At 44.3% G+C, this 12,839-nt stretch overlaps 1 protein-coding gene across 2 annotated transcripts in view; it reads left to right on the top strand.

Moving 5' to 3' along the window:
- LOC127596413 (ADP-ribosylation factor-like protein 8A) overlaps positions 1–11,920 on the top strand; it is a 28,787-nt gene extending 16,867 nt beyond the window's left edge. Inside the window, exons 5-7 of one of the 2 annotated variants that reach the window (XM_052058939.1) lie at positions 1,505–1,572; positions 10,627–10,697; positions 10,849–11,920. In XM_052058939.1, the coding sequence (XP_051914899.1) occupies positions 1,505–1,572; positions 10,627–10,697; positions 10,849–10,907 (198 nt within the window). In that variant the 3' untranslated portion in view covers positions 10,908–11,920. The remainder of the gene's footprint in view (positions 1–1,504; positions 1,573–10,626; positions 10,698–10,848) is intronic. The other variant, XM_052058940.1, reaches the window with a different exon arrangement.
- The last annotated feature ends 919 nt before the right edge of the window (positions 11,921–12,839 follow it).

The following is a 12,839-nucleotide window of genomic DNA, read 5'->3' as shown; positions in this document are numbered from 1 at the left end:
TTTTTTTTTTTTGGTCCTATATGGCTCATTTTCAACTCTTTCAACCCTGTTGCCGACCCCTGGGTTAGCTGATTGCCCCTAAAAATAAAGATGTGACCTTCCTTTGGCAGCAATGATTTTAACACCAGCTGAGTGATATGTGGCTTTCTGTGCATTAAATCCACAGTGAATCCCCCGCTGAATAGAGAAAAGGTCCTTAAAAATAGCCAAATTAGCCCTCAAAAGTCCTAAAAAGGCCCATAAATTAAATTAAAAACAAGTGTCAGAGTGGGAACCCTGTAAATGACCCAAATGCCTGATAATGATAAAATCCACCTATGTGTAATCTCATCTCAGTCTACATGCACTTGTTCTGTGATGGTCTAAGACAGGGGTGTCCAAACTTTTTGCCAAGGGGGCCAGATTTTATGTGGTAAAATGTCGGGGGGCCGACCTTGGCTGACATTCTTTACATTGAACAACAATATTGTTCAACAAATTTTAGTAAGCCAGTCTGTTTCACATTTCCATTTTTATTTTAATTTCAACAATCTTAAGAATTTCTTTTGGTTCATTTGAAACGGGTATATCACATGCAACTGCTTATTCACTTGACTTTTTCTTAAACAGAAGTCTCCTGAGTGCAAATTGATTGATTTGAAACATAAGATGTATCACCATAACTTTTCAATAGTCACAAAACCTTTGACTCGAACAACAGGGAAATGAACAAGCAATACACATATCCACAACTGCAAGGATCATTTGAAATATGACATATCAGTCAATATAAACACGGAGTGATGTCTTGTTAACTCGTGAGTGATGCCCTCTAGTGTCTAAATGCTATTACTCATTTAGTGAATGCTATTACTCATTTAGCCACTAGAGGGAAGCAGTACTCTATGAAACATCACTCACCAGTCTACGAGACCTCAGTCAATGCAACACGTGTTCCATTGCGCCCAACCTGCGGGCCAGACGGCACTGATTTTATGACAGGGGCCGAGGGCCGGATGAAATTCGACCGCGGGCCGGATTTGGCCCGCGGGCCGGACTTTGGACATGGCTGGTCTAAGAGGTCTGTTAAAAGAATATTGGGGAGCAAACATGATCATGAGGACCAAGAAACACACCAGGCAATTCCGGGAGAATGTTGAGAAATTTAAGATAAGATAATCTTTTTTTTGTCCCACACACTGGGGAAATTTAAAGCAATATTAGGATGTTAAACAGATGTCACAAGCTTTCAACAAGGGTGCGAGGGGGAGGGGGTTTGGTGGGGGCTAACTCCCTCAAGGTAATTTAATTGCCTGATGTTACTTACTACAAGAATACACCAAAGCAATGCTAATATGTTAGAGAGGGTTTTGACCTGAAGGAATACATTACTTGCTGTACCGAGGTGTCATAATACTTTGAATATCTATTTTTGGTGATCTGTATCCTTTTTTTGCAAGCATGTTTTGTCAGTCAAGATGACTGTAAAGTTATTGACAGCTGTGACATAGTGTCATGTCTTCAGGTTCTGGTTCTGGGCAACAAGCGGGACCTGCCAGGATCTCTGGATGAGAAGGAGCTCATCGAGAGGATGTAAGATCACACGGAGAAATGTTCCCTCTAATATTCCATTCGTCTGAAAATTCACACAAACCTCCTGAGCATTCTAAGAAAGATCAGATTTGGACACGGTGGTCAAAACAGTTATCGCACCTTCCAAAACCTGAGATCACAAGTTACACGATGTAGGTATGTTTCCAAAAAATTCAAACCACCAAATAGAGATTTCTTTCACAAATAAAATGAGCCTCTTTGTAAGAATTAGTTGAGGATTGAGGATTTTATGCCACTATTTATTTTGTGAAATGGCCCAAACTCACTTGTTCTGAAATCAAAATAGAATGTTTTAATAATCATAAGTTTAATAAATTATGGCTTCCCCATTTGCTGTCTTATCTTACAAAATAAATGAAGTGAAGAATGCCGAGTGACACTTAACATCAACGTTACGTGAGTGTAAAAACAGTTGAAAACAATATTAAAAGTTGGATCATACTCATTTCTGCAACGGTGTTGAGATGCATAATATTCCTTTATTTGAAGGACTTTACCTAACCCAGTAAGTACGAGAACTTGATCAAATCACGCTTGATCGGAGTGCCCAACCAGTTGATCGCGGTCGAGCAGTAGACCGCGGACGGATCCCAACTCGACTGCAAATGTATGAAAGCCAAACCTCGGTTTTCGAACGTCTCTGTTCTCGACCAAATCGGTTTTCGACCAAAAATTTTGGTTATTATTATTTTTTTATGCCTCGGATTACGACCGAAAATCAGTTCTCAACCAAACAGAGCGCACTTGAATGTGCCACTTGACTCCTCTCGCATTCATTACACGAGGAAATGACACTTCCTCACGTAGCGTTCCTTTGTGAGCATACGTGTTCAACAAAGATTTTTTTTTCAAAAAAAGAACGTGGTTTCAATTTTCGCAAAAAATCTGTTTTCGAACAGCCTTCTGGAACGGATTATGGTCAAAAACCGAGGTATGACTGTATTAGGTTTTGTGTTAAATAATAAAGATATACTTTTGAAGGTCACCTTTTACCTACCGTATTGGCCCGAATAAAAGACGATGTTTTTTTGCTTTGAAATAAGACTGAAAAAGTGGGGGTTGTCTTATATTCTGGGTCTAGATGTTATACCCATTCACGACACCAGATGGCGCCAGATATCATTGAAGCGAATGCTGAACTTGACTTGGCCAAAGTGAACTCCTCCCACAAAGAATAAAAATAAAAATAGCGGTAGCACAAAGAAGAAAAATAAAAAATAGCGGTAAGAAGGAAATGAGAAGAAAATAATAGAAGAGATAATAGAAAATTGAGAAACTTAGTGAAGAAGGAGTCCTATCGAGCCTTTATGGCCTGTGGGACCCCAGAGGCAGCTGACGGGTATCGACTGGCCAAGCGGAACGCAGCTTCGGTGGTCGCCGAAGCAAAAACCTGAGCGTGGGAAGAGTTCGGTGAGGCCATGGAAGCTGACTTCCGGACGGCTTCGAGGAAATTCTGGTCCACCATCCGACGTCTCAGGAGGGGGAAGCAGTGCACCACTAACACTGTGTACAGTGGGGATGGGGCGCTGCTGACTTCGACTCGGGACGTTGTGAACCGGTGGGCAGAGTACTTCGAAGACCTCCTCAACTCCACCAACACGTCTTCCTGGGAGGAAGCAGAGCCCAGGGACTCTGAGGTGGGCTCTCCTATCTCTGTGGTTGAAGTCACCGATGTGGTTAAAAAGCTCCTCGGTGGCAAAGCCCCAGGGGTGGATGAGATCCGCCCGGAGTTCCTCAAGGCTCTGGATGTTGTGGGGCTGTCCTGGTTGACACGCCTCTGCAACATCGCGTGGTCAACAGGGAGAGTGCCTCTGGGTTGGCAGACCAGGGTGGTAGTCCCTCTTTTTAAAAAGGGGGACCGGAGGGTGTGTTCCAACTACAGAGGGATCACACTCCTCGGCCTCCCTGGTAAGGTCTATTCAGGGGTGCTGGAGAGGAGGGTCCGTCAGGAAGTCGAGCCTCAGATTGAGGAGGAGCAGTGTGGTTTTCGTCCCGGCCGTGGAATAGTGGACCAGCTATACACCCTTAGCAGGGTCCTCGAGGGTATGTGGGAATTCGCCCAACCAGTCTACATATGTTTTGTGGACTTGGAGAAGGCGTTTCACCATGTCCCTCAGGGAGTTCTATGGGGGGTGCTTCATGGGTATGGGGTACCGAACCCCCTGATACGGGCTGTTCGGTCACTATATCACCGATGTCAGAGTTTGGTTCGCATTGCCGGCAGTAAGTCGGAATCGTTTCGAGTCGGGGTAGGACTCCGCCAAGGCTGCCCTTTGTCGCCGATTCTGTTCATAACCTTTATGGACAGAATTTCTAGGCGCAGCCGAAGCGTTGAGTGGGTCCGTTTTAGGGGCCTCAGTCTTGCATCCCTGCTTTTTGCAGATGATGTGGTGCTGTTGGCTCCTTCAAACAGGGCTCTCCAACTCTCACTGGAGCGTTTTGCAGCTGAGTGTGAAGCGGTTGGGATGAAGATCAGCACCTCCAAATCTGAAACCATCGTCCTCAGTCGGAAAAGGGTGGAGTGCCTTCTCCAGTCCGGGGAGGAGAGCTTGCCCCAAGCGGAAGAGTTTAAGTATCTTGGGGTCTTGCTCACGAGTGGGGGCAGGAGGGAGTGGGAGATCGACAGGTGAATCGGTGCAGCGTCTGCTGTGATGCGGGCGTTGTATCGGTCTGTCGTGGTGAAGAAGGAGCTGAGCCAGAGGACGAAGCTCTCAATTTACCGGTCGATCTACGTTACAACCCTCATCTATGGTCACGAGCTATGGGTCGTGACCGAAAGAACGAGATCCCGGTTACAAGCGGCCAAAATGAGTTTTCTCCGCAGGGTGTCCGGGCTCTCCCTTAGAGATAAGGTGAGAAGCTCGGTCATCCGGGAGGGGCTAAGAGTCGAGCCGCTTCTCCTCCACATCGAGAGGAGCCAGATGAGGTGGCTTGGGCATCTGATCCGGATGCCTCCTGAGCGCCTCCCTTGTGAGGTGTTCCGGGCATGTCCCACTGGGAGGAGACCCCGAGGAAGACCCAGGACACGCTGGAGAGACTATGTCACCCAGATGGCCTGGGAACGTCTCAGGATCCCCCGGGGAGAGGGAAGTCTGGGCTTCCCTGCTAAAGCTGTTGCCCCCGCGACCCGGCTCTGGATAAGCGGTAGATTATGGGTGGATGGATGAGAAACTTAGTGACAATCTAGAGAAAAGTGGGTCGAAGATCGGCAGCTGAGGAGAAGTTACGATGTAATTTACATTTCAAATACCAGGAAGCCATTCATTTATGAGTATTGTATCTACCCCGGTCAAGGATGACGCCTCGTACTAATGTCCAAAACGTTTATTCATGGAACACCGTGAAAACTAAAACACATTTCGAACAACAATCAAAATTAAAATATCTTGAACAGGACATTAAATAAATAACACAAAATGACATACCGTGTGCACCTTGGTAAACCGAAAGTAGATCAAGTTACGATAAATCACGTAGATCACACGGTATCGTAGTTCTCTGACTCTCTCTCTCTCTCTCTCTCTCTCTCTCTCTCTCTCTCTCTCTCTCTCTCTCTCTCTCTCTGTCTCCCGTTGTCTTCTCGATCTTTCTCTCATTCCTCGCTATACACGGCACTTGACCCGGAAGTGATTTTTAACAAACATTCCGAATAACATATTCAGAGGATTTAAGGAAAAAACAAATATGAAAGTTCACATAGAAATATGAAATACTTTAGCAAAACAACAAGCCTAAAATACATTATTTTTTGTTGTCATGGCAACCAACAACTCAGTCTTGGCGCCAGTTACACTCCCACCAAATTACTGTTGGAGTAACATTTGTAAATGAAAAAATACTTTACACCCTTGAAAATAATCAACAGTAATATTACCCTTGTTCTGATGTGTCCTTAAACGAGACAAATTTAATGTCATTCAAACAAACAATGGAATTTACATATTCCAAAAAATTGACCTATTCTAGATTGAATATTTGACACCTTAACTTACAGCATCTGATGCTTTCTCCCTAGTTGCCTTCAACTAGAACCACTAACTTCTGTACGGCTCTTTGAACGACGGAAGGCTTATTGAGGCGCTCTCCCTTTCTCCCTAACTTTCGTTCTCCTATCTGTACGGTTACTTTTCGCACCAGTCCGTCATCATCTTGATTTGCTTCAATAACCTTAGCAAGTTTCCATTCGTTGCGAGGGACATCATCCTCTTTGATGATCACAACATCACCAACTACCATGTTGCGCCTTGGTGTAAGCCATCGTTGCCTCAGGGTAAGGTTTGCAAGGTATTCCTTCCTCCACCTGTGCCAGAATTGTTCGGAAAGATATTGAATCCTTCTCCACCGTTTTTTGGCGTAGAGATCTTCCTGGATAAACTTGCCAGGTGGGGGAAGTGGTAAAGAAGACTTCATTGTAATCAAATGATTTGGCGTGAGAGGTTCCAAACTTGTGGGATCACTGATGTTGTCAACAGTTAAGGGCCGGTTGTTTACAATGGACATAGGTTCATAAAAGAAAGTCCTTAGGGAAGAGTCATTTAACCTTCCAGCGCTTTGGGCCAAGACAGTGCTCAGTACACTTCTCACTGTCCTGATTTGACGTTCCCATACCCCGCCAGTGTGACTAGAGTGTGGCGTGTTCATCTGAAAATCACATTGTTTGTCTGCAAGGTAGGAGGCTAATCTTTCTTGATTTAATTCTTTTAGCGCCTTTGCCATCTCATTTCTTGCTCCCACAAAATTAGTGCCGTGATCAAATCTTATATGTCTAACGGCTCCACGGATAGCTACAAAGCATCTCAAGGCATTGATGAAGGCATCGGTTGTCATATCTTCAAGCATTTCAATATGCACTGCCCTGGAGCACAGACACGTGAAGAGCAGGCCATACCGTTTTTGCTCCTTCCTTCCCTGTTTGGTGTGGAAGGGGCCAAAGCAGTCCATACCACAGTAAGCGAATGGTGGTGTTGCATCAACACGGTCACTGGGTAAGTCTGCCATCCGCTGTTCCTCTGGTGGTGCGCGAATTCTTCTACATTGTACACACCGTCTGATGTGTTGAGCTACAGCTTTACTTCCACCAACAATCCAAAATTCATTACTCCGTAACTCATTGAGAGTTTGTCCTCTGCCTTGATGTTGTATTTTGTTGTGATGATGACTAATAATGAGGTTTGTGAGAGCACCGTCTTTAGGGAGTATTACTGGGTGTTTTAATTCAAGCGACACAGCTGCTTTTCTTAGTCTTCCTCCTACTCTCAATATGCCGTCTTGAAGGCACGGGTCAAGCTGATAAAGTTGATGGTTACAAGGCAGTTTTCCTGATTTCTCGCTAAGCATGCTCATCTCCTTTTGGAAGACATCCTTTTGTGTCAGTTTAACAAGGGTCAGTGTAGCTAACCTTTTTTCTTCTACGTTTACAGGTTTTGTGGTTTTGATTCTCTTGGCTAGCCGTTGGATGCGAGCAATGACGTTAACTGCTGTTGCCCATTTTGAAATCCGTGACAGAAGCTCTTGAATGTCAAATTGCCTTACAGCTTCTGTCTTTAACACTTGTACAATCCTCACCTCCGGATCTCCCACCAGTAGCTCAGGTGTCACCTCGTTTATGGCTATATCTCTTGGACCTTGGACCGGTGAGCCAATTTGAGTTGATGAGACCTGTCACGTTCAGGCCTCTGGAGGCATGGTCTGCAGGGTTGTCTCCTGTGTTGACGTAGTACCACCGCTGCGGATCACTGTTTTCTCGAATTCTCTGGACCCGATTTGCAACAAAGACATGGAATCGTTTAGCGTCATTGTTAATATATCCTAGAACCACTCGAGAGTCTGTCCAAAAATATTCTTCATCTATTTTGACTTCCAACTCCTCCCGTAACATCTTGACTTGGTGTTGTCCGGCTTCGGACACTGTCGTATATTTCTTTTATCTCACCCTCAAGCTTCTCAACTTCATCCATCATGTCGTACATGTCTTGCTCAGGGCACCATTGTTCTAACTTTCTTCGGGTTTCTCTAACATGACTTTTCCATTTCTCATAAGTTACATTCAACTTGCCTTCCTTTTGAATGAACTCTTTCTCCTTTAGTTCCTGCATTTTAGGTGTCAAATGTCTTAAACGAGAGGATTTTCTTATTTTTGCCTCAGCCTCCCTTTCCACATTTTCATGCTCTTGCATCTCATCACACTGACTGTCACTATATTGAGACATTTTTGGAGCTTTCAAACTTCAGAACCTGAGTTTTACAGAGCAATAATAGCAATGATGCGCTTGTCAAACATTCAACAGATATTTTCACACATTCAAGAACTCACATTCATTAGTTCTCATTTATGATAATCTTCGCCTATGTTCTATCCATCTACTTTGTGAGCTACTGGAAGCTGTATAGGCCTTTGCCAACTCTGGTTAATGTCCACCGAAACCTTTAGCTGCTACAGGATGAGAAGCACCGTCGCGCGATGAAATCTTGCCTTACTGCCGGTTGAGGAGCGACGATGCATGCTGAGGCCTGTAGCTTGCTGCGGGTTGAGTGCGACGACGTTCGAAGTAGCTCGTGGATAGCTGCGTGGCACGCGGGTCGAGTGCGACGACGCTCGATGTAGCTCGTAGCTTGCTACGTGATGTGCGCCGAAGCTGATAGCTTGCCGTGGGGGAAGCACCTGCGCGCCGAAGCCTCCAGAAGGATGGATGAGGACACGTTTTCACTGTATCTACCCCGGTCAAGGATGACGCCTCGTACTGATGTCCAAAACGTTTATTCATGGTACACCGTGAAAACTAAAACACATTTCGAACAACAATCAAAATTAAAATATCTTGAACAGGACATTAAATAAATAACACAAAATGACATACCGTGTGCACCTTGGTAAACCGAAAGTAGATCAAGTTACGATAAATCACGTAGATCACACGGTATCGTAGTTCTCTGACTCTGAATATGTTTGCCTTGGGCATCCAAATGATAAGCTACACCTGAGCCATCAAAGTGTGCGGCTCATGCAGTGATGACGTACGCAAGAAGTTGTGAAGAGGTTTTCTCACTTCAGCATTGGTGCACTTTTCTCTGGTCGGTTAAGAGGGTATTGGTGAAGTGACGAGTGGACAACGCCAACACCAGAAAACGCAGCATCTGCAAAAAATCTGCCAACTATTTTTGCTCGTTTTCAACCTGTTTGAGCAATCAGACCAATGTGTGTTGTTGTTTTTTTTTTTTTTAATTATCCGGAACAATATGGACATGACGAGTATCGCGTATATCTATGCTTATCAATCGGGTAATAAAGAGCCCACAACAGTAGCCATAATTAACAGAGACCAAGCCCTCCACAGGCATAACGCTTTAAGGTACCGTATTTTCACGACCATTCGCCGCGCAGTCTAATGGGTGCTATTTCTGTATTTTACACATAGACAAAACGCACTGTATTATTGGCCGCAGTTTTAAAGTGGTAAAACATACGCCAGCTTAAACATACGGCATGCATGCGCGCACGCTAAAAACACGTTAGCTTGAAGCATACGGTAGCATGCCAAGACATACAGATACAAGCTAAAAACACGTTTTTAAAAAGGCAACGGAAGCAAAACTGAGTTCCGTTATATTTTATTTAGCCATCGTACAATGTACTCATGTTTTTCGATCAATCATCACCCAGAAATCCAAAGTCCTCATCCTCTGTATCAGAATCGAACAATTGTGCAAGTACCGTAATCCATCAAAAACGCCACGTTCCCTCTCATTGTCAGAGTCACTCTCATTGCCATGTGCTCCACAGAAATGCGCCGGCTTTGCCAAAAACTCGAACAACAGTGCAAGCAGACACGTTTGTCCAAGCAGCCACAATCCATTCGCATTGCAATTGTGGCGTAACTCGCCCAGCGCTGCCTCTCACTCTTTGTAAAGATGTGTTTGCCATCGATCATTCATTGTTCCCATGCCGTTCGCAACTTTACTTCGAACGCCCGGTCGCAACTTTACTTTGAACGCCCAGTTGATGCCGATGTCCAGCGGTTGGAGTTCTTTAGTCAAGCCTCCGGGAATAATGGCAAGCTCAGAGTTGATTTGCTTGACTTGGTTTTTCACCACTGCTGTGAGATGGGCACGCATGCCAAAAGCATAACTGATGGCTTGAAGTTTGAACTGAGCTTCGTAGGCGTGTCTCTTTGTAGAATTCATTTTCGGGGGTTCTTAGAAACCAAAACCGAAGTTTTTTTGCAACAATGCACATTGCCACACTCTATACAGGTGTTGGTACCTGCTTAGGGCGACCCTTTAGCGTCCACTTACACGCCCACCCTTCACCCATTGGCGGACTGCTCCCCAGCATGCCTTTCCTCTCTCACGTCTGTCTTCTCTCTCTTTCTCTCTCTCTCTCTCTTTCTCTCTCACCCCCTCTCCATATATGTATATATACACGCCCACCCTTCCCTGATTGGCCGACTTCTTTGCTGCATGCCTGTCTACAGTCACTTCCGCCTTTTCTCTATATAAACAGCGTTGTCGGCTGTCAGTCAGATTTTGGAACTCAGCGCATACAAAAGACGCTCCGCATCAGAAGGCGTCCTGTCCATTTTGGAGAAAATTTAAGACTTTAAATGGTGCCTTATAGTCGTGAAAATACTGTACATCAAATATGGCACAGAGGACCCAAGACATGGTAAAATGAAGGTCAGTGGGTGTCTTTGCTGGAACACATGGTCCATGTGCGACAGTGATTGCACCGCGTGGTGCACCTGTCAGTCTGAAATGCTCCCACGGTGTCCCGATTTTATTCATGTATTTATTATTTTGGGGGGTACATAATTTTCTTCCCGCTCAGTCAACCGTATGTGCCAAATAAAGTATGAGGCGAATATGAAAATGCAAAATGCCAATACAGCAAGTTTTAATTTTTTTTTCACTGTACACATTTGCTGTGTGCTGCGGAGCCTGCAAGCAGTGAATCATTGCCCTCATGCGCAACAAAATCTGAACGCCAGTCCCAACCCTCGAAGACGTAACTTCCTAATTGTGGTTTGTGTTCTCCAGGAACCTGTCGGCCATTCAAGACAGAGAAATCTGCTGCTACTCCATCTCCTGCAAGGAGAAGGACAACATCGGTAACACGCACAAATGTCTCATTGCTCACGCCACCCAAATGCACATCACATTGACCCGCATGATATTACATTGCCACGGTGCCATACATCTCGTCTGCAGTATGACACTTGGCCGGCTGCGTAGAAAACCAAGCACCTGACTATGTTGCAGCATTTGACGATTTCCTGTCCCCCCACCATGGACTTACATTTTTCTGTGTCCAGACATAACTCTCCAGTGGCTGATTCAGCATTCCAGGACCAAGAGGAGTTCCTGAGAGTAGACAACCCCAAACATATCCACCCCACCCAACCAGCCTGGCCACATCCATTTAACCAAACCCCTCCCCCCATCATTCTTCCATCTTCATGTTTTCTTTTTCCCCATGTTGCATAAACTACACGCCACATGAACACCTGCCTCTTAGGGAAACCAGACAGAAAGCAGAAAATGTTATATATGACCCCAGCTCCCTGCTGATTGTCTAACGAATCTCAATTAAAGTTTTTCACAACAAAGCAAAGAAGAGTTTTAAACTTGGTCAGGTCACCTCATTAGCATGCCAGCCATTTTGACTCATCCTTCTGGAACCACAAGCAAAATGAAAGTCCTCGACATCACATTTCCTTAGTCTTCTGGTCTTCATTTGTTGACCTCTCTCATGTCCTCTTTTTGTTTGCCATTTCCTTACCTTCAGAAATGTTTTATTGCACTCTTGATTTTTTTATGTTTTTTGGAAGTAAATAATGACAATGTTGAACATCTTTTTTTTGTTAACAGCTTATTTAGTTGTGTATTTTTATTGTATTGTGTTTTTCACTTTTTGGCTGCCCGACTCGTGATAAAGGTCATGTTATTTATATCAATAATAGAACAGTTTATCAATCATTTGATCTGTTTTGGTAGATGTCGGCCATTTTAAACGTGATCCGTTTCTTTTCCAACACAAAGTGAGCAATGTAAAAGTTGTGTTCATGTTGACTCAATGAATTATGAAGAAATATGATGTGATGTTGTGCTCAGAAGACGTGATGTCAATTTTGTCAAAACAAAAAAAAAAGGAAAGGAGGAAATGACTTGTACCGTTACTAAAAACAAGGGTTTTTCAACTTCTAAGGAATGCGCCTAGACGTCACCTCATGAGCACAACATCAATCTTGTTTTGAGATTTTTATTTAGTTGAAAATGCCTTTTATGACGTCACAAAACTGAAAGGAGAAATTAAAAAAGTACGACATGAAAACTTGTATTTGCTTCACTCAATGCTGTTTATTTTGATGCAATCTTTTTTGTATTTTATTGGACACGTGTGCCTTAAAGGCAATGCAAATTGGGGCTACTATGGTGGCTGGGAAATGCAAAACAAAATAACCAAATTGATAAAACGTGTTTACATTGCATCAAAGAGGTATATTAAAAATATATTCAGTCAGTATATTCAGTATGTATACCAAACACAAAACAAATTAATTTTCAGAAAACAATTTTTAAAAAGCCAAAACATTCTAATTTTATCCATCCATCCGTTAATGTTCTGCCGCTGCTTGATTGGTTTAAGGAGGCAGGAGCTTTAGCAGGGAAGCCCACACTTACGGTACCTCTCCCCAGCTACTTCTTCCAGCTCTTCCCAAAGGTTCCCAAGGTGTGCCCAGGGCAGCTGTGAGGCATAGTCGCTGCAGCTTCTCCTGGTTCATCCCCGGGGCCTCCTGCCGGTGAGACATACCTAACCAGGGAGGCGTCCAAGAGGCATCCTAATCAGATGCCTGAGTCACCTCATCTGGCTCCTCTCAACGTTAAGTCGCTCCTGAATAACGTTTCTCATCTTTCTCTAAGGGAGCCCGGACACCCTGCGGAGGAAACTCATTTCACCTGCTTGTAACCGGGATCTTATTCTTTGGGTTGCGATCCATAGATCTTGACCATAGATATGGTAGGAACATAGATCGACTGCCTTTCGATTCAGCTCCTTCACCTGGTCAGACCTGCAGAGGCTTCACCGATTTGCCTGTCAATCTCCCACTCCATCCTCTCGTCACTTGTGAGCAAGACCCCAAGATACTTGAACTCCTCGACTTGGTGTTGGATCTTATCCCCACGAGAGAATCCCACCTTTTTCAACTGAAGACCATGGTCTAAGATTTGCAGGTGGTAATTTTCATCCC

Source organism: Hippocampus zosterae, chromosome 2 (assembly GCF_025434085.1).
Source record: "Hippocampus zosterae strain Florida chromosome 2, ASM2543408v3, whole genome shotgun sequence".
Classification (NCBI taxonomy): Eukaryota; Metazoa; Chordata; class Actinopteri; order Syngnathiformes; family Syngnathidae; genus Hippocampus; species Hippocampus zosterae.
This window is presented reverse-complemented; position numbering and strand designations above follow the sequence as displayed.